We start from the raw sequence: 21977 nt of genomic DNA on the forward strand, positions 1-21977 counted from the left end.
GGTGATGAGTGTCACGGATCATCACCTTCTTCATAGTTAAGCGCGAATGAACATCTTAGATAAGAACAAGCGTGTTTGAATGGAAAACACTAGTAATTGCATTAATTCATCGAGACGCTGCAGAGCTCCTCACTCCCAACAATGGAGTTTAGAGACTCATGCCGTCAAAGAGTATAAAATTCAGATCTAAAAATGTCATGAGGTCCAAAATAAGTCTCTAAAAGTTGTTTAAATACTAAACTAGTAACCTAGGTTTACAGAAAATGAGTAGACTAAGATACTTGGTGCAGAAATCCACTTCTGGAGCCCACTTGGTGTGTGCTGGGGCTGAGACTTAAGCTTCTCACGTGCCTGGGCTATTTCTGGAGTTGAACGCCAGGCTGTAACGTGTTTTGGGTGCTGGACTCCAACTTGTAACCTGTTTCTGGCGCTGGATGCCAGACTGCAACATGAAACTGGCGTTGAACGCCAGTTCACATCATCTATCTTCGCGCAAAGTATGAACTATTATATATTGCTGGAAAGCCCTGGATGTCTACTTTCCAACCCAATTGAGATCGCATCAATTGGACTCCTGTAGCTCCGAAAAATCCATTCCGAGTGTAGGAAGGTCAGGATCCAACAGCATCAGTAGTCCTTTTTCAGCCTAACTCAGATTTTTGCTCAGCTCCCTCAATTTCAGCCAGAAAATACCTGAAATCACAGGAAAACACACAGACTCATAGTAAAGTCCAAAAATATGATTTTTGCTTAAAAACAAATAAAATTCTATTAAAAACTAATAAAAACATGCTAACATCTACTTGAAATTACCCCCAAAATGCGTATAAAATATCCGCTCATCATGCATGCACCAGCTCGTGTACGCAAGACACCCAATCCGAATGGAAGGGTCGCGTCGCGTGCAGGTGTCGCGTACGCAAGTTCTGCAGAATGGGTAAAAATGCTAAGTGATGCAGAATTTCAATTTTGCACTCCAAACTTCTGACACGCATAACTTTTTTGTTTTAAAAAGTTTTTTATCTATTCTTTGAACAAAAAAAACTTCGTGGACCCAATTTTCATATGAAATAAATTTGAAAGAATTTGAGGGTCTGGAAGCCGAGTTATGGCTTGCCAAAATTCAGCCAAAATTTTGATTTTCACAAAATGCTCCAACCTCTATTTTTCATCAATTCACCATTCCATATCAACTTCCTATACTCAAAATCAGCACTAATACATACAAATCACAGCAACACAACTCTACTCCCTTCCATCACCCATCATACCTCAATTTTAAACAATTCTCATACATGAACTTCACAATTATACCAACAAGATCATCAACAATCCATCATCTATGCATATTCATTATTATCAACTTGTCAATCATCTTTAAGTCATCATTTAGTATTCTATTTCCATTACCAACATCAATCACCAAGCTAGTACTTAATCTATTTCAACAATTATCATCAAGGCACTAAGCAATTAACATACTCATGTGTTCACAACTATCCTAAGGTCATCTAGTCTAAGTTTTTACAAGACATTATATATTAAATACAAGAAACCAAAATCATACCTTGGCTAATTTCTCCCTTAAGCCAAAACACCCAAATTGATAAGGTTGCAAGCCTCCAACACCAAATCCTCAGCACCCAAGGCTCAAACAAGCTTCCAATCTCTCCAAATGAGTTCAAATTCCACAAGTTCGACCTCCAATTTGATTTTTACACTAGCAATATTCAATATAATCCACATATATCACTATAATTAATCTCTAAACTCAAAATCTCAAAAATTTACAAGAGGGTTAGGGTTCTTATCTTTTCCAAATATCATTGGATCACAACCCGATAATCTCCTCAAGTTAGATTGATCCTAAACACATCAAAACACCAAAATATCAAAATCCCAAGCACTAAATTTTCGAATTGAAGAAGAGAAAATAGAAATTGGGAATGTGGTTTTCTTACCTTGTTATGTACTGGGCTTTGTAAAGCTCGACGCTGTAGTGGCGTGGCCAAAACGATGCGGCGATCAAAGCTCCGGATTGAAAGTTATTTGGATTTGAATTCTTGAGTGATGGTTTGAAATTTGGAAGAGTGTTCTTCCCATTTTCTGATTGCATTCAGCGTGTTTTGCATGAATGGGGAGAGAGAATGCTAAAATTCACTTTATGTTGGTGGTGTGGGTTGGGCTCGTGGGTCCAGTTCAACCGGGTCAGTTCGTTTGGCCTAATCTTGGGCCAAATTCTTTAAAATTAGTGTCAAATTTCTTATTTTAATTTGTTTTATCTCATTAAATTATAAAATTCTATTTTATAATTTTTCTGATTAATAATTAATTTATTAGCTAATTATTTACTAATTATGAGGGGTTTACAACAAGCATTTTGGTTATCCAAGTTATTTTGTCACTATGTCATGCAATCTTGAGTGGGATGAGATAAAGAGCTTATTGAGAGGTACTGACCTTAAAGCAGAGGATCATCTTGATATTACATTAAGGATTTTCAAGATTAAGCTAAATAAGTTGATCAGAGATTTTAAGTATGGTGACATTTTTTGGAAGATTTCTGTGTGTAAGTCATAATAGTTTATTCTAAATTATGCTATAAGTTTTTTAAATAACTACTTATTATACTAATGCCATACGTTGTTGTTATATTTTTAGATGTATGGACTATTGAGTTTCAGAAGAGAGGCCTTCCTCATGCTCATATTCTTTTGTTCATGCATCCTTTTTCGAGGCCAAGGTCTTCTAATGATATTGATAAGTTGATATCAGCCCAAATACCAGATAAACGTAGAAGGCCTAAATTATATGCTGCTGTTGAGAAATTCATGGTTCATGGTCCATGTGGGAAGCATAAAAAGAATATCCTTTGCATGGTAAACGGGATGTGCTCCAAATATTTTCCCAAACCATTCAAAGAACATATTGTTATTGATGAAGTTGGGTTCCCGAAGTATTCTAGCCCAAACAACGGACACACCATAAATAAAAAGAGTGTTATTCTTTCTAACTCTTTTGTTGTCCCTTATAACCCAACTTTTTTGTTAAGGTATGGCTGCCACATTAATGTTGAACATACTTGCCAAACTTCTTCAATCAAATATTTATTTATGTTTACAAGGGCAATGATCGTGTAATAGCTTCATTCTATCAGACTTCAGATAATGATTATGTTTCTTCGATTATAGATGAGTTTAACAACTATTATGATTATAGATATATATCTGTATGTGAAGCTACTTGGAGATTATATGGCTATGATATACAGGTAAAAGAGCCCGCGATTTTCAGACTTCCATTTCACTTACCAAAAGAAAATCCTATTGTTTTTTAAGGATTATGGGAGTATTCAAGATGTCATTAGCCGCACTGACACGAATTTAACTAAATTGCAATTATGGTTTATTGTTAATAAGGTTTTTCCATTTGCCAGGTCTTTGACCTATTGTGAATTTCTGCGAAAATTTGTCTGGAAGGATAACATCTCGATTTGGATTCCTAGAAAACAAGGTTTTTCTATTGGTAGATTGGCCCATGTACCTAGAGAAAATCATGGGATTATTATCTGAGACATCTTTTAAACATTTAAAAGGATTGCACCAGCTTTGAAGACTTGTGTACTGTTGGTGTTGCACACAATACTTTCAAAGAAGCATGTTATACATTAGGTCTTCTATAGGACAACAAAGAATTCATTGATGCTATTATTGAAGCAAGTATATGGGCTTCAACTAACTATGTTCGTGACCTTTTTGTGATACTTCTGATATCCAATAACATTGCTTGCCCTAATTTTGTTTGGGATAGATGTATAAGGAATTGTTTGAGGATATCTTATTTGAGCAAAGAAGGATTCATCAATTGGAAGGTATTTAGTTTAAACATGAGTGATTTGTATACTTACTTTATGTTTAAGGTAATATTTACATGAATCTGAAATATGTAGTCATGTATAACCTTTTTTTTGCTAGAGCTTCAATTGTCTGATGAGCAGATCATGAACTTGACACTTGCAAAGCTTGAGGACAGAATGCAAAGTAATGAAAGGTTTCTTAAAGAGTTTGAGTGTATGTCTTACCCGTTATTAGATGATGTGCATGTTTTAGAGGATCGCTTAGTATTGGATGAACTTAATTTTGATCATTCTTTACTTACTCAACAATACATACAGTCGCTAAACACCATGACAGATGAACAACGCACTGCATTTGACATTATCATTGATTCTGTAAATAATGATCGTGGTGGGTTTTTCTTTTTATATGGTTGTAGAGGAACTGGGAAGACATTCATACGGAGGACTATTTCTGCTTATTTAAGAAGTGGTGGAAACATTGTTCTTTATGTTGCTTCAAATGGCATTACTTCTTTATTACTTCCTAATGGTCGTACTGTTCACTCAAGATTCAAGATACCATTAAGCATAAATGAGGATTCTATTTGCAACATAAAGCAAGGCACTCCTCTTTCTAAGCTGATATGTAAGGCGAAGCTTATTATATGGGGTGAAGCTCCAATGTTAAGCAAGTATTGTTCTGAAGCTCTTAACAAGTCTATGAAAGATATTCTTAAAACCATCATTTAATGCAGACCTTCCCTTTGGTGGCAAAGTTGTTATACTTGGTGGAAACTTCAGGCAGATTCTTCCAGTAATACCAATGGGCTCGCGTCAAGACATAGTGCAAGCATCCATTAGTTCTTCTTATCTATGGCAATTTTGCAAAGTCTTAAAGCTTTTAAAGAACATGAGGCTTACTGCTGGAGGTACTATTGAAGTTGATAATGATCTCAAAGAGTTTGCACAATGGTTAATTCAAATTGGCTATGGGTTGGCAGGTGATTCAACAGATGGTGATTCTAAGGTAGTCATCCCTAAAGACATTCTAATTAATCATACTAGTGATGGATTTCAGAATTTGGTTACATTTGTCTACCCGGATTTATTGTTGAACTTGGATAACATCATTGTGTGCTAAAGAGGGCAACATGGAATTTGAGATGGATGCTATCACAACTGATGTGTTGAATTCAATAAATTGCTCAGACTTACCTAGCCATCAGTTGAAACTCAAAGTTGGTGTACCTGTTATGCTGTTGAGGAATATAGACCAAAGCAATAGACTTTGTAATGGTACTCAATTACAGGTTCAAAGATTAGGTAATCATGTAATTGAATGCAATATCTCGACAGGTGACAAGTGTAGCAAAATAGTTCTGATTCCATGGATGAATATGGTGCTTAACAATGAAACTTCCATTCATGTTCCAACGAATACATTTTCCTCTTATAGTCTTCCTTGCAATGACCATCAATAAATCCCAAGGTCAAACTCTAAGGGGTTATACTTACCTTAACCTGTTTTTATGCATGGTCAATTATATGTTGCTTTGTTTAGGGTCAACTCTAAAAAGGGCTTGAGAGTTTTAATAAAGAACAATGGTTCATTGAGTGATGGTTCTACCTTAAATGTTGTGTATAGGGAGATTTTTTATAATCTATGACTTGGAGCTTTAAATTTTTTGTGTAGAGAAATCTCTATTTGTATGATTCAGTATTATTGATTAGTAAATTGTGGATGAAATTTTTAAGTCGAAGTCTTGATATTTTTAATTAGGTGGTTCAATGTTTAATAGGAGGTTATTATGTAACTCTATCTACCTATTTTTTTTATTGTTCAGCAAATATATGAAATTGTGGTGTTTTGGTATGTAACTTGATATGAAGAAACTTCTCTACATTAGTAATGAACATGCAAGGAATGATTTCAATTTCTCATTTATGCTGAAAAATTTGAATATATTAATTTAATTCGATTTAGGGCAGACATTATGATATTTGTACATAATTTTATTTGATTATGATACACACTATATTATGCATAAATGATATATTTTTTAATTCCAATACTAAACATTTCCCGTGTATCGCACAGGTCACACTAGTTAGACTAATTAAAGACTAGCAAATATATCTTAACAACCTTTTACAACTATTGTATAAATAATCATCTAAAAAATAAATGAGTCGATTATTGCGTAAAATAGTTACATTTATATGCATTAAAATTAAATTTTGAACTTAAAATCTCGTTTTTAAAGTGTAGAAGTTCTATTATTTTAAGTTTTTAACTAATTTTATATTTATTATTAGTACTCATTTATTAAATTAAAAAGACTAATTTAAAAATTTAAATTTAATATATTACTGGCACTAATTAAACTGAGTTAGTTTATGAAATAGCATAGTCAGAATAAAGTGAAGGTACGTAAAAGAAAAGCTACAAGGACATGAATCATGTCCAGCATTTGATTTGTGGCTGTAAGAGGTACTATGGCCCCCTGTTCCGTACTGGATCATGTAATGAGAGAGAGTACGTAGATAGAAAGAGATAGCACGCAGTAGCAAAGCAAAGCAATAATGGGAGTGAGACGATGGTTTTGTTCATGGATTCCGTTTCTGGCGATGGTGATTGTGGAGTGCCTTGACGTTGGGTTGACCACACTTGGCAAAGCAGCCATGTCAAGAGGGATGAACCACTTTATTTTTGTTGTCTACTCAAATGCTCTTGCCACTTTGATCCTCCTCCCTTCTTCTTTCTTCATCAACAGGAACAGGTACCTGTCTTTTCATCTCATCTTCACTGATTCCATCTCTACCTAATTCTCTTCCTTTCCTTTGTTTTGCAGAACTACAACACCACCTCTTTCTTTCTCGCTTCTTTGCAAATTCTTCCTCCTTGCCCTTGTTGGGTATGCCCCAAAAGTAGCTAAAACATAATATTTTCGGGAATTGTTCTTATATCTTTGGTTTCTCATTCAGTGATGATATCTTTTGTTGCTGAGATATACGTTGCAGCATAACTGTGATGCAGAATTGTGTTTTCACTGGCATAAGCTACAGCTCTCCCACTCTTGGATCTGCTATGAGCAACTTGACTCCAGCAATTACTTTTTTGCTGGCTGTCATATTCAGGTAACTAATTACAGGGCATACATCTATGCATTGCAACTAGATTTTGTCACTACCATGAAATTTGAAAACCATTATAGGATGGAGAAATTTGAAATTAGGAGCTCCATAAGCCAGATCAAGATGCTGGGAGCCGTGGTGTCCATATCAGGAGCATTACTCGTCACCCTTTACAAGGGAAGTCCGATTGCTGGCTTTCAAATTCAACCATTACAACAAATGCTTTCAGAGACTACCAATTGGGTCATTGGTGGCCTCTTTCTTGCCATTGCATCTACATCCCTTGCAATCTGGAATATTGCTCAGGTCATTATTTTATGTCGTCGTTACTTTTTCGTACATCTTTGAATCAATATATTATATTTGATTTGGTTGGGTGAATTTGTAGGCAGCAATTCTTAAAGGATACCCCTCTCAGTTGACCATTATAGCCTTCTACTGCCTGTTTGGAACCATCCAATGTGCAATACTTTCCTTGATCGTAGTCAGAGATCCAAATGCCTGGAAACTAAGGCCTGACATTGAGCTCACCACCATATTCTATTCAGTAAGCATACGTACTTACTACTTAGCAACCAAAGACAACAAAAAATAAAGAACATAAATAAGATATAAATATTCACTGCAAAAGCTTCTTATGTGGAAAACAATATTGCAGGCAATTTTCGGAAGTGTGGTCACTTTTTCTGTATTGACCTGGTGCATAAATAAAAAAGGACCAGTATTTGTGACCATGTTCAAGCCTTTGGGGATTGCAATTGCTGCATTCTCAAGTGTTGTCTTCCTTGGTGAAACACTTCCTGTTGGCAGGTAACTCAATATATATAATCTATTATCTTCGCAATAATGGATATGAGAAATGACTTTTTGGCCAGCTCATATTCATAGCTGTTCAGGTATTATATAAATATCAACTTTATCGATATCAATTTCAATGTTACCTACTTTGTGTTTCTACTCTACTTTTCAGGACTATTGGTTTGATGGTAATCATCATCGGATTTTACACAGTACTTTGGGCACAATCCAAAGAAGAAATTGGAGAAGGCATCGATGTAGATAGACAATCATCCCTGTCTGCACAAGCAAGTCCTCTACTAGAGTCACCATGAAAGCAATGTTTCAGGCACAACCACTGATCCAAGTTGAATATAATTCAACAGATATCACTTATGAAAGAACATATCTTTTTTTCAGGAAAATTTTACCAATTTATCGTTCTATTTTGTATTACCCCTCAGGTAAGTCAAAAAAAGACATCACATTGGTGAAAGGAATGAAAACTCTACATTGCTCACCTCCCTCAATTCAAAAAAACTAAATGTCCCGCAAGACGGTTGTAAATCCTGCTATGCTATCTAACAAAATCTACCAACTAACAAAATGTTAAGCGCAGCCTACACATGAAACAGAAGCCTGATCATGACTTCAGATCATCGGACATCGCTGAGGGAATGCAGTGGGTTGAAAGTATGTCTAGAGTAGCTGCCTTTGCAGTCTTTGTGCGAAGAACCACGATCTGCAAAGATTATTAGTCAATATAAGAGATAAAGCCATAATTCACCTATAAAAAAAGGGGCACATAAAACAGAGAGGGAGATGGAGATGGCCACCTGTTCGTAGTCTAGATTAAATTGCAGGTATTCATCGTTGCAGCTCTCTACCATATTGGCCAAGCTCTTGAGATTTTTCACAGGTTGACCATTAAAAGCAAGGACCTTAACAAATATAAAGAAATACAGGGACGTGAACAATTAAGTGGTTATCGTGATATATCTATTGACGGGCAAATCCAAACAAACAGAAAAAAAAAAAAAAGAATATAACCATTACAAACCTGGGTGTTGACAATCTCTTCATATCCAATATTGATATCAGCCACCAACACCTTTAATGTATCAAAGAGATAGTCAAACTTGATCAGATCTATGAAGCACATAAATAGATATGGAATAAAGAACAAACATGACATAAGTACTCAGATGCAACACTGTTTGAAATATACAACTGTAGTATAAAATATAAAGTTGAGACTAAATTAGCATTTCATAAAACTTTAAACTAAAAGAGATGAATATATTTTTGGATAAAAATAAGAGAGATGATAATAACTTTCATGTTAGCATAAATTCTTTCAAATCAATACTAAAATGAAGTTATCTATTTGATTGTTATAGAATTTCCATTTATATAGGCATGCAAGTTTGAAGCCAAAACTTGTAAATTTGGAGTATCTAAAATATATCCGAGAAGTACCTTACATGATGTGTGGTACCTACAATGAGATACTTAAGAGAAACAAAAGCAGAAAAGCCTCCAAAAGATCGTACCTGAGAAACCACAACAAGTTGTTCATCTGGCGATTGCGGCATTGAATGCAGCAGTTTATCCAAAAGTTTGACAGGAGCTTCATACTCATAATCCTTTCCATACTGTTCATATATGAAAATGAGTTGGAAACATACGGCTCAATAAGGACCTCAGGCATGTGTATGTTCTATTTGCTTAAGTAAGAAAGTAACACAGTGAGTGGAACCACATTACTCGGTGTTAGAATTTCATCAACGCAGTTCACTATATAGTTATAGCATAACATTTTCAAAAAGTCACATAATATTATAACTTTGAAAGATCTCATTCATCTTCAGTTTACACAACAACATTGAACAATTTCCTCCTCAGGCAAATATGATACAAATTAAAATAGCCAAGCTAGATTAAATTTATCCAGAACAGTCAGTATCAGACATTTAAATAACTACTTGAGATAAGAAACATAGAAAGAACAACTATATAATATACTAAATATAAGCAATAGTAGAACCTAGATAGAAAACAGTAGAATTATAAAAGATAGGATGTTGAATTAACCACAAACCTCAGATCGAAGATATGGAACTGAAACGGTTGTAAAAACAAATCCTGCAATGATATAATATGAAGGAGGCCTGCCCTTGGTGTGTGCTGGAATTAGTCTTCTATGACTATCGAGTTTAATGTCAAAATTGAGGACCTCTGAATTTCTTAATACTTTAATTACAGCATTATCACCAGTATATTTCTGGGATATGAGGTAACTGAAACCAATGCGCTCCCCATGGCGAAATGGAACTGAAAATTACACCAGAAGTACAAGGCATTATATGACAGAATGTCACAAAAAGTAAACGCTTCACATATATGCACTTGGACTTGATGTTAAACACTTGGTGTGTGTTTGGGAAAGCTATGCATTCAAAATTATTTTAACAATCAATATATAAGCATAGTATATCTTTTTATTAATCATTTATTCACTTTCTTAGTCATGAAACAGGTAACTTATATAATGACTGTAATATTACTAATATGTGAGATAAACTGTGGAGAGGTGACATGTTATATAAATGTTGCCATCGTTCCTGAAAGAGCCACGTGTTTGCCACCACTTGGTCATAGTTGCTATCAGAAACAAAACTGTAGGTTCTCTCGGAAGATTCTTTACTATTAGTAAACAAAGTGTACTTTAGCAAAATACATGCCAGACAGTAATAGTACGGAAAATTGTATGATGAAACTAAAGGACTCACCTGTTCCATCATTGGCAATATCAACCCCATCAAAGCTAAGAATAACATCTGATGCCTTCAAAACCTTGGATTCTGGAGCAGTAGGATCAACTCTTCTAATTCGCACACCTTTCTGGTCAGTTCTCATGCCTGTTGCCATTCTTAGATCAGGATTTTCCATCTTTTGCCACTCAACCCCAAGAACAGGGAACCCTAACAGTAAATCAAGAAAAAAAAAAAAAGGTATAAATAAATAGAACTTCAATGCTCAATGGAACAGTTTGTATGAGTGAAATCTGCATCTTAGAACATAGCATCATCTTACCAGTGTATCTTCCATTTTTCTCATAATCCTGGATGAAATGATTGATCACTGGTGTTGGAATAACATAACCTATATTCTCCGCATCTTCGTGCTTAAGGGACTGAAATGCAATGCCCACACAGTTTCCTTTATCATTAAATGCAGGTCCACCGGAATTGCCAGAATTTATAGCAGCATCTATCTGTAAAATTATCCTTGATTAGGGAAAACAAGGAAATGCTAAATGAAATCAAACTTATGGTTATCAAACTCTCAAATTAAGTCCCCAAATCAATTTCTTGTAAACATGGGATGAACTAACGCATGTACTATTTGAGCCAAAATTTCGTCTCTCAAGTATGAAAACATGGAATTTCACAAGAAACCTTTTTAATTAGCCTTCCAAATTTGAAGATATGATATTTTGACTTCATGCAGTCATTATGGATTACATTTTTTATTATTTTAATTTTTATATAATATTTTATATTTTCTTTTTTTTTATAATGATATTAAAAATGAAATTGACATTTGTTTTATCATGATTTTATTTTACCATAATCGGATTAGAAAATATAAATACTTTTTCATTATAATGTAAAATCTTATCAGTTTAGGTAATAAAAAAAAATAAAAATAAAAACAAACACACACACACACACGCAAGATGAATTTGGAAGCTCAATCGTTTCAGCCAAACCTGTAAACCTAGAAGTTCAGTCGAACCATGGACATAAGATAGGATCTCAATGCGTGATACAACACCACTGGTTACGGAAATAGTATCACCACCAATTGGGTACCCCACAACAGTGACTGCATCCTGAAGTGCGGGCAAATTCCCAAACTCTACAGGTGACATCCCTTGCCAGAACTCATCATCATCAACTGCGAGCATGGCTGCAAGTATATTAATCAAATGCATTAAAGGAGCTGCACCCCACACTATATATGTCTTACAAATTACTACTCATCCAGTCCTTTTGGAACATTCAAGGTCAATAAATTAAAGTTGTTACACAATTAAAACAAATTAATCATGCTTTACTATTGCACGTGCAGAAGTTTCCAGTATTTGTCCTTTACAAGCAGCAAAACAACAACAACAATGCTCTCCTAAGCTCGTGAGATGGAGTTAGTGACAATGACAAAATGCACTACCATAAATCATGTCTATATTCAAACCATTAACATAATAACATTCAAATGTCCTTTCATGGTTTCTCCTATGGTATTTCCATGTCTGTCTCTACCCCAGTATCTCTAGCTATTAGACTATCCACCATCTCATCTAGTCTCCTTACTATTTATACCGGCCTTTTTCACATATAAAGTACCAAAGATATGATTCTACCATGCTTTTCACAATAAGCACTACACCAAATATCTCTCTAATGCATTGATTCCTAATTCCATCCATCCAGTGTGTCTAGTCAGCTAACATAAAATCATCGTTTGTGAATCAATAAGCTTATAATTATTGTTAGTTTTCTACCATCCACCATTAAATTTCATGCAAAATCACCCATCTAGTAGCTTAGCGGTATCTATCTAAATAAACAACACCGGGTGCACAAAATCGAAGCAAGTCAGCGTGCAAAAATTTAACAAATCAAAACCTCCAAAAAAGAATTCTTTTCAAAATGAATAAGAACATTACCAATGTCGCACTCGGTTCCAATGGCGAGAACTGTGGCCAAGTACTTAGTATCTGAGCCACGCTTCTTGACCTTAACCTGCGTGTAATGCTCCACCGAGTGAGCGTTCGTCAGCAACCTCCTCCCGCCGATCACGAACCCACTGCTGCTCGAGCTGTACTGCCTCTTCCGCTGCCACGGCAGAGAGAAATTCGGCTCCGTGTGAACGCAGAAAACCTTCACCACCGAGTCCATCGCCGGCACCACTCGACCAGGAACTACGTTCTCCCACACGGGGTCCTCCTCCATTGCCTCAGCCGCCGGGGGGACCTCGACGGCGCCGTTGGCATCGACTGGGGGACGGGAGGACTGGCGGCGTCCCGGCCTGTCGGACTGGTGGGGGACTTTCTTGGGGCGGCCAGGGCGTCGACGTTGGTGCGGGGAGGCAGTAGTGTCCATGAGGTTAACGTTGGCGACGGAGAAGACGTCGTCAATGGTGGAAGGAGTGGCGGTGGCAGTGGCGGCGTTAGGGGCGGTGGTGGAAGGTGAGCCTAGGGTTTCGGAGGCGGAGGTGGGGGTTTTGGATTTCCGACCTCTCTTACGTTTGTCTCCCATTTGTGTTGTTGTGTTTTGCGTTTTTGTGTTCAAAACACAAATGAAATGAAAGGAAATGAAACCAAGGAGGGAATCCAAACTAAACTGAATTGGTTTGATTTGATTTTTGTTTTTCCCAAATTTCGAAGGTGCTGGAAGTGGAACAGCTTAATTCCTCAATGTCAAGACTCAAGACTCATTTTCCTTAAACAAACTCGTTAAGAATTATTTATTAAGAATTTTATTTTTGTTGCACTGTAAATATAAAAAATCTTATATGTATATCTAATTATACTAATAAAAATAATTATTTTGCCAAAAAATTAGCTCAAATGGCAGAATTTTTTATTTTAATAAATAAATTAATTATAATAATTATCGAAATAAATAATTTTAAAAATATTTACTAAAATAAATATCTCTTATTTCGTTTATACTGTAAACGAGATAATTTTGCATTTATCTCGTTTACAGTGTAAACAAGATATACACATATCTCGTTTATATATATTTCGTTTATAGTGTAAACAAGATATATGTATTTTTTTTTTTAAATTGAAAATAATAAAAATATTAATATTATCAATAATCCAAACTTTTAATATGCAATTAGTATATAAAAAAGTTAGTAGAAGAAATTAAAATGGATATGCTTGATCAATTAGTATTCAAAAAAGTTGATGGGATAGTGAGATGAGAATTGAAACAATTATCTTTCACGTTAGATGTTTCAATTCTCTCCCCATTATCTCATCAATCTCTCTTAACAATTGGCTTATTTTTATTTTTCAAATTTAAATCAATCCAATCGATCATAATTTAATTTAAAATTTTTTAAAATGAATATGTTTGATCAATTAGTATTAAAAAGAGTACATAAAAAATTTTAGTTTGTATATGTACATAAAAATTTTATATTTTAAATTTGTATGTATTGCCAAGCAACAAATAAAATTTATATATACTCCTGTATAACAAACGAAAAAAAGTAGGTAAATATGGAAGAAACAAATATATTAATAATTTATAGTTAAAAATATATTTGTAACTACCTATTATTATTGGATTTGGATCCTTAAAGTTTAAATTTTACTATAGAGAATAAAGTGTGATCTTTCCATTATTGAATAGTTTTTCTTTTATATTTATTCTTGATTCCACATATAAAATAAATAGTAAGAGATCACACTTTTCTCTCTAAAGTGAAATTTAAACTTTAGAAAATCTAAATTCATTACTATTTATACGTGATTTATTTAATATGCGGTAGTTATTCATTACTAGTTACCCATTACTATTTATACGTAATTTATTTAAATTTACACTTGTGCGAAAACAAATATGTTCTGTATTAAGCCCAAGGCCTGTGAAACGTTCAAAAGATCGTTGCTTTGATGTGAAATAAAGACATTAAAATGAAATCGCGGACATGAAGGGTAACATATGCACGGGTAGCATTAATACCATATTAAGAGAGGCTTTATGACCATAAAGACGAAATCAAAGGCGTTAAGCCGTTATATAATGATAATACTAATATGAAGAATACAAAAAGAGAATGCCATAATTTTTTAATGGTCAATTTTATAGTGTTTATGAGTTAGTGTTTAAATTTTATTTAATTTATTTTTTATAATAAATTTTGATTTTTTTAAAATTATTTATTTTTATATTTTTTAAATTAAATATTAATTTTTAATTTTTTTAGTAAATATGAATTATTTTTTAGATATTATAGCATTTATCTTTGTTAATTTCTATTACATTTTAGTTTTGACCTATTACTTATTCAGGTAGTGTTTATTTTAAGATATTGAGATGGAAATTAGAAATTGGAGATTGAGACTTAATATTATATTTGTTAGTTTGTGACTAGAAATAAAATTTTAGTATTAAAAAACAAAATTTCAGTCTTTTTAGTACTTCCAGAAATGAAGAACATGTGATTGAAATTTTAGAGACATAGACTAAAACTTTATTAATATTTCTTTCCTGAAATACCTTCATTAAAAATTTTATATTCCAAGTCTACCTTTCTCCCAACTTCACCTCACCTTTCACTCCACCACCACACTTCTGTTATCACTAAAGCATAACTACCACACTTCTGCCATCGCCAAATTTCACCACTAACAGCAACAATACCAAACACAACAACAATCTCATCAACATATAACTTAGGACTTCTTGAGTTGCTAATGTCCAACTAATTGATGATTGGGATCCATTGACTCTAGTTCTCACTAATTGAATTAGTGGAGTGTTAGGACTTATGGACTAGGATTGATATAGCTTATTTGACTTTCCTTTACTAGTTAGAGGATGACTTAATGGGATTAATCCTTGCCAATTCTCATATTATGGTTAGTGATTAGGATAGAGATCCTTGACCACCGATCCTTGCCAAGACCTTTTTAGCTATTAGTCTACTTCCTTGTCATTTATTTTTCATGCCTCTTATCAAAACCTCAAAAATAACTCATAACCAATAACAAGACACTTTATTGTAATTCCTAGGGAGAACGACCCGAGGTTCAATACTTCGGTTTATAAATTTAGGGGTTTATTTTAGTGACAAACAATCTTTTGTATGAAAGGATTATTATTGGTTTAGAAACTATACTTGCAATAAGAATTCATTTGTGAAATTCTATACCATCAAAAATCCATTCATCAAAATGGCGCTGTTACCGGGGAATTGCAATGGTGTTAGGTTATTGGTTATTGTACATATGTGAATAGTGTGAATATCTTGCTTTTTGCTTTATTTGCTAGTTGTAGAATTTTGTTTCTCTCGTTTTCTATTATCTTTTGATTTTTGTTTTCTCTTTCCATTATGAATTCTCGCTTTCGCTATGAGTGTGATTACAACTATGTTGTAGGTGATGAGAACTTCAATGAGAATGTGTATCAAGGATGGGACAATCAAAGGTGGAAGGAGCCATATGCATATGACCAATCCTCATGGCAACAACCTCTACCAATTCACTATGAAGAATAGCCATTCTATGATGCATACCAATCCAATGGCTATGGTGAATCTCCTTGTGACTTTCAAGAACCACCACCATATGCCTATGAGTCATATCCTCAACATGAACCATACTCACAAGCCCTCTACCACCAAGCACCTCCATATGACCCCAATCTATATCCACCATACCAACCACCTTTTGAGCCATATGAGCCCTACGTGGAACCACCATTCCAATATCAATACTCCCAAGAGCCACCTCAATATACACTACCACATCCTTACCAAGAAGAACCACCTTCCTATTATGAACCCTCTCTCCAAGACAATGAACCCTCCTATCCACCCCAATCCTCAATGGATGAAATTCTTAGCCTTATACTTCAAGGGCAAGGAGAAATGCAAAGGGAGACACTAGAATTTGTGGCTACTTTGACCAAGGTAGTAAGCACCTTAGCCTCCCAATATTTGAGCACTCAAAGCACTCCCATGGTCACATGTGGAGAATCAATTAAAGAGCAAAGCATGAAGGAGAGGTTGGAAACTCTGGTGGAGAAAGAAGAAGGCCACTTTGTGTTAGAACAATTGAAGGAGCCTATGATCATCGAAGAAGAGGAAGAAGTGGTTGAAGACTTAGAAGATGCGGAACCTCCATGGGAACCTCGAGTTGAAGAGAACCTCTCCAAGAAGATTGAATTTGATGTTGAGGAGGAGAGTGCACAACCTCCAAAACAATTTTTGAATGAAGTCTTGGAAGGAATGAAGCAAGAAGTAAGTTTCCTTGGTGATGAACATCATGCATCCAACTTTCTTGGTGGTGAATCCTTTGAATTTGAACCTTCTCCCAATGAGATAAAAAGCATTATGGAGGTAGATTTCTCTCAATCTCCCATTTATGATTTGAGTGATGGGGAAGAGTTAGATGAAAATGATGAACAAAGGATTGAAAATCAAGTTTATGAAGAGGTGGAAGTGATTAAGGAAGAATATAAGGGAGTAGAGCTTGCAAGGACATTGGAGATACCTCTCCCCAAGCCACCACCATCCATTCTTTCATTCAAGTGGGTAAATTCCTTATACTCAAGCTTTATTATTCCCCTTGAATATGGTTTACTTGAGACGGATGGTCAACTTAGACATATTTGTGGCTTTAAGAGTAAAAGGGAGATGGTTAGTGGTTGGAAACATCATTCTAGGTTCATTATGGTTGTATGCTCAAAGCTTAATTGCAAGGTTTGGTATAGAGCTAGATTATTTGGGTCTAGGATGTTGTTTGGTTGCTTAAATGAGAATTCCAAGGCTATGCCACCCAAATGGAATAATGATAATCAACTTAAAGATGGGTGTAGAAACAAGATATGGGATCCCGGCATACATGAGGATCAACTTTGGGAGCCCATGGTTTGCGAGGAATTCCACCCAAGCTTAGAGTTATTAATTTTGAAGAATGGTGCTTATTGGAGACTCAAGCATTGGTGGATGTTCCAAGATGAGTTCAAGCACAATCCACCTTGAGAGGAGCTCCCCATAAGTCCAACTTAAGGACAATAAACAAAAGTGCTAGGTGGGAGACACCCCACCATGGTAACTTCTTTTCATTTTCTCTTTTTGTACATATTGGTAATTAGTTTAAGTTCGTCTTTTGATTAGTTTGTTGAGTATAACTGGTATTTTAGTATGTTAAATAAGGTTTCATGGTGTTTTGGTAGCTGTTTGGAGGTTTGGAATGCTTGGATTGGTGCAAAAATATAGAAAAATTTTTGAAAAATTGAGCAACATCCACACGTACGCTGTGCGCGTACGCGTGCATCAAGCATTTTGGACCATCCACGCGCTCGCGCCATGCGTGCGTACGCATGGATTGCAAAATTTCATGCCTCCATACATTGACCCGAGAGTTATGCCCGCACTGTACGTGCACTGTGCCCGAGGCACAAACCAACTCGCGCGTACGCGCACCCTGGCGCCTACGCACCACTCTCGAAATAAGACATCGACGCAGACGCGCCAGGTGCACGTACGCGTCGCGTCCATTACACCACCATCCGCGCGCACGCGCCATGTGCGCGTACGCGTGGATGCCTTCCTTCCATCCACTTCTTTTCTTCTCCTCTTTCCATTTCTTTCATTCTCCCTTCTTCTTCTCTTCTTCTACCCCTCATCCAACACTCCCAAATACCATTGATAACCATTTATTTTAGTTAGTAATTAGTGAGTTAGTTAGTTGTTAGTTAGTTACTTAGTCTAGTCCTCATCTTCTTTTCTCTTTTTCATTGTAAGTGTTGGATTATTATTCTTGTTTACCACTAATTGGTGTTGATTATTAAAAAGGGATGTTATTTTAACATCATTATGATTATAATCTTTATTGGATTATATTGTTGAGGTTATATTTTGCTACTTGGTTTTAAGTTTTTCATGCTTACCTTTTAAGAATACCAAGTGATGAGAAATGCCTTCAAGCATGTTTAATCTTTTTGAATTGCATGATTTGGCCACCATGTGATTTGAACCTTATTCTTCGATTAGGCAACCTCTTGATGGATGATGTTGTGCTTTTACCTTAATGCATTGTGTTTCATGATCATATGCATCCATATGTTTATAACTTGAATGCTTTCATGCTTTTTCAATGCTTGGTTCACCTTACAAGTTCACTTAAAGCATCTTAAGCACACTAGGATAAGTGACGTGCATGCTTCTTTTGTGACATAACTTTTATGCTAATGTGTGTTCTAAACCGCGCAATTTAGAATTCACACACTTATTTGTCATTAATGTCACACTAATTCACTCACTCAATTCTAGTGATTAGTACCTCATTCCAATAATTATGCTTCCTTGCTTTTATTCTCTCATCTTATGGTGTTATATTTTTGTTTTTCATGAATAATGCACCACAAGCAAAAATGGAAGTGGAAGAAAGAACACGCTGCAACCCGGAGATTCGCCGTACCCCCTTGCTCATCTTTGAGTGCACCGAGGACGGTGCAAACTTTTAAGTGTGGGGAGGTCGTCCAACCGATCGGCGATTTTGGGTGACAAGTTTCTAATTCCAACACTTTTGCATTTCATTCTAGGATTTTAGGATTTTTACTTGCATTTTCTTATTTTTGCATATGTATACACAATAAGCTTAGTCAAAATATTTCTTGTGTGCATTATTCTCTTTCTATGATTGTAATCTTTGATTTGTTTGATTCTTTATGTCCATTACTTTGTGTATTCATGTATTTATATGATTGAGGCCATCATTTCATTTAGCCCACTTACCCAAATAGCCTTACCTCTTATCATCCATTGTTAGCCAATTTGAGCCTACGATTAACCCACTTGTTCTTAATTTAGCACATTACAAGCCTTAAAGCAAAAAATAATAAATGTCCTTATTTGGATCTTTGATTAGCTTAGGCTAGTGTGTGTGTAACGTTCAAATGTGGGAAATCTTGGGACATTGGGTGAATAAAAGGGTAGTTTTGTATTGTTATTGAAAATATTGGGAATTGGGTACATACTTATGTATTGATCAAATGTAAAACCTTATGCATTGATGCTCTTATATATAGAAAGAAAAAATGAGAAAAACAAAAGAAAAAGAAAAGAAAAAAAGAAGAAAAAAATGTAGATATCAAAAAGAAAAGAAGAAAGAAAATAGAAAAGAAAGAAACAAAGAAAAAGAAAGAAATAAAAAGGGGACAAAATACCCCAAAGCAAAGTGAAGCTCAATAAAATCAATGCATATGTGTTGTGAAATGAAAAAAATACATGAGTATATGAAAAAGTAAAAAAATGGGTAGTTAGGTTAGAACTTAATTGTATAGGATGTCATAGGTTAGATAGGAAGTTTAAGCTTATCAAAGATTCAAATTTCAAGCTCACTTGACCATATATGCATCCTACTTTGACCCTAGCCCCATTACAACCAATGAAAAGACCTCACGATATGTGTATACATGCATGAAATGTATGTTGATTGTTAGAAGAAAAAAACAAATCTTAGAAAGCATGAAATAGAGGAGAATTGAGAGAATCAACCCTAAACACTTGAGCGAATAGAGTGCAAACACATCCGGTGAGGGTTCGATTGCTCGATTACATGTTTCCACCTATAAGTATCACTTTTCATGCAAGTTTGTAAAAATATTTAATAACTCAACCCAATTGTGGATTAGACTTGCTAGTCCTTGGCCCTTGTGCATATATGCTTCTTGGAAATTGATTTATTTTGACCAAGCAATTGCATTCATTTAGATAGTTGCATCTAGGTAGATTGCATTTAGTTAGTTTCCATTGAATAAATGCCATGCCCTTTACTTCATTCTTAGTTTAAGCACGAGGACATGCTTGGTTTAAGTATGGGGAGGTTGATAAACCCATTTGTAGGGTTTATCTTGTATTGATTTTAGGAGATTTTAATACCTTTTACCCACATTAATTCAATGAATGAGCATGATTTTGTGATTGTCTCCTTATTTGTGCTTAGATGTGAAAACATGCTTTTTAGGCCTTTAACTTGATGATTTTAATCTCCCTTTGATTTCACTAGATGCCTTGATGTGTTTGTTAGTGATTTCAGGTTGAAAAAGCTAAGAATGGATCAAAGGAGTGAAGAGGAAAGCATGCAAAATGGAGAAATCATGAAAAGCCAAAGAGTTGAACTCGCCCATGGATGCGCGCGCGCACCAGGCGCTTACGCGCACCTGGCGAAATGGCCCATGGACGCGTACGCGTGCTGTGCGCGTACGCGTCAATACTGATACTTGATTTTTAAGTGAATTCGCACCCAGCAAATTCTTAGGAGTTGTGGGGCCCAATCCCAACCAACTTTGGCACCAAAGATGCTATTTAAAGCCAAGGATTGAAGAGCAAAGGAACTTTTGATCATTTTTACACATTAGGATTAGTTTAGAGTTAGTTTTAGAGAGAGAAGCTCTCACTTCTCTCTAGGATTAGGATTAGGATTAGGTTTAGTTCTTAGATCTAGGTTTAATTCATGCTTTGATTTACTTTTCCTTTTGTAATTCTCCTTCTCCTACGTCTCTTCTCTCTAGTTTAGCATTTAATTCTTGTAATTCTCTACTTTTATGTTGATGCACTTTTGTTTCTTCTATTTTCTTTTTATAAAATTTGAGGTAATTCATGTAGATCTTGTTCATTTGATTCGTTGTTGTTTAATTCCTTGCAATTGAGTAGTGTAGATTTACTTTCCTTGCAATTTTACTATGCTGTCCTTTTATTGCCTTCCAAATGTTTGATAAAATGTGTGGTTGGATTTTAGAGTAGAACTTTATGCTCTTGGCTTGGAAAGGTAACTTAGGACTTCTTGAGTTGCTAATGTCCAACTAATTGATAATTGGGATCCATTGACTCTAGTTCTCACTAATTGAATTAGTAGAGAGTTAGGACTTATGGACTAGGATTGATATAGCTCATTTGACTTTCCTTTACTAGTTAGAGGATGACTTAATGGGATTAATCCTTGCCAATTCTCATATTGTGGTTAGTGATTAGGTTAGAGATCCTTGACCACCAACCCTTGCCAAGACCTTTTTAGCTATTAGTCTACTTCCTTGTCATTTATTTTTCATGCCTCTTATCAAAACCCCAAAAATAACTCATAACCAATAACAAGACACTTTATTGTAATTCCTAGTGAGAACGACCCGAGGTTCAATACTTCGGTTTATAAATTTAGGGGTTTGTATTAGTGACAAACAATCTTTTGTATGAAAGGATTATTGTTGGTTTAGAAACTATACTTGCAACGAGAATTCATTTGTGAAATTCGATACCATCAAAAATCCATTCATCAGGACATCTAGTGAGGTCTTCCTCACTGGAGATCACTGCCTCTTCCTCCTCTGTAGGTTCGGTCATTTTGGTTATATTGATGGCCTTGCACTCTCTCTTTGGATTCTCTTCTATATTGCTTGGGAAAGTACTAGGA

The 21977-nt window shown here is 35.2% G+C and overlaps 2 protein-coding genes across 2 annotated transcripts; one reads left to right on the forward strand and one right to left on the reverse strand.

Moving 5' to 3' along the window:
- Positions 1 to 6269: 6269 nt before the first annotated feature.
- Positions 6270 to 8317, forward strand: LOC107492172 (WAT1-related protein At3g28050). The gene is made up of 7 exons (XM_016113175.3): positions 6270 to 6618; positions 6691 to 6753; positions 6860 to 6976; positions 7054 to 7279; positions 7362 to 7520; positions 7632 to 7783; positions 7944 to 8317. Exons 1-7 carry the CDS (start codon positions 6422 to 6424, stop codon positions 8083 to 8085), a joined length of 1056 nt encoding a protein of 351 aa, XP_015968661.1. The 5' UTR covers positions 6270 to 6421; the 3' UTR covers positions 8086 to 8317.
- Positions 8318 to 8339: 22 nt separating this feature from the next.
- On the reverse strand, positions 8340 to 13249 carry LOC107492168 (protease Do-like 9). The gene is made up of 9 exons (XM_016113165.3): positions 12486 to 13249; positions 11526 to 11725; positions 10847 to 11027; positions 10543 to 10734; positions 9852 to 10084; positions 9304 to 9405; positions 8811 to 8861; positions 8587 to 8691; positions 8340 to 8492 (listed from the first exon to the last, which is right to left on the reverse strand). The coding sequence occupies exons 1-9, from the start codon at positions 13075 to 13077 to the stop codon at positions 8394 to 8396; spliced, it is 1755 nt and encodes a 584-aa protein (XP_015968651.1). The 5' UTR covers positions 13078 to 13249; the 3' UTR covers positions 8340 to 8393.
- Positions 13250 to 21977: the final 8728 nt, after the last annotated feature.

This window comes from Arachis duranensis, chromosome 1, assembly GCF_000817695.3.
Source record: "Arachis duranensis cultivar V14167 chromosome 1, aradu.V14167.gnm2.J7QH, whole genome shotgun sequence".
NCBI lineage: Eukaryota > Viridiplantae > Streptophyta > Magnoliopsida > Fabales > Fabaceae > Arachis > Arachis duranensis.

Excerpts from the sequence above, each read along its gene's own strand:
- LOC107492172 (XM_016113175.3), top strand. The coding sequence starts at position 6,422 with ATGGGAGTGAGACGATGGTTTTGTTCATGGATTCCGTTTCTGGCGATG. Across the intron at positions 6,619-6,690 it reads TTCTTCATCAACAGGAACAG|AACTACAACACCACCTCTTT; the intron begins GTACCTGTCTTT and ends TTTGTTTTGCAG. Across the intron at positions 6,754-6,859 it reads TTCCTCCTTGCCCTTGTTGG|CATAACTGTGATGCAGAATT; the intron begins GTATGCCCCAAA and ends TATACGTTGCAG.
- LOC107492168 (XM_016113165.3), bottom strand. The coding sequence starts at position 13,077 with ATGGGAGACAAACGTAAGAGAGGTCGGAAATCCAAAACCCCCACCTCC. Across the intron at positions 10,085-10,542 it reads TATTGCCAATGATGGAACAG|TTCCATTTCGCCATGGGGAG; the intron begins GTGAGTCCTTTA and ends TGTAATTTTCAG. Across the intron at positions 8,692-8,810 it reads AAGAGATTGTCAACACCCAG|GTCCTTGCTTTTAATGGTCA; the intron begins GTTTGTAATGGT and ends ATATTTGTTAAG.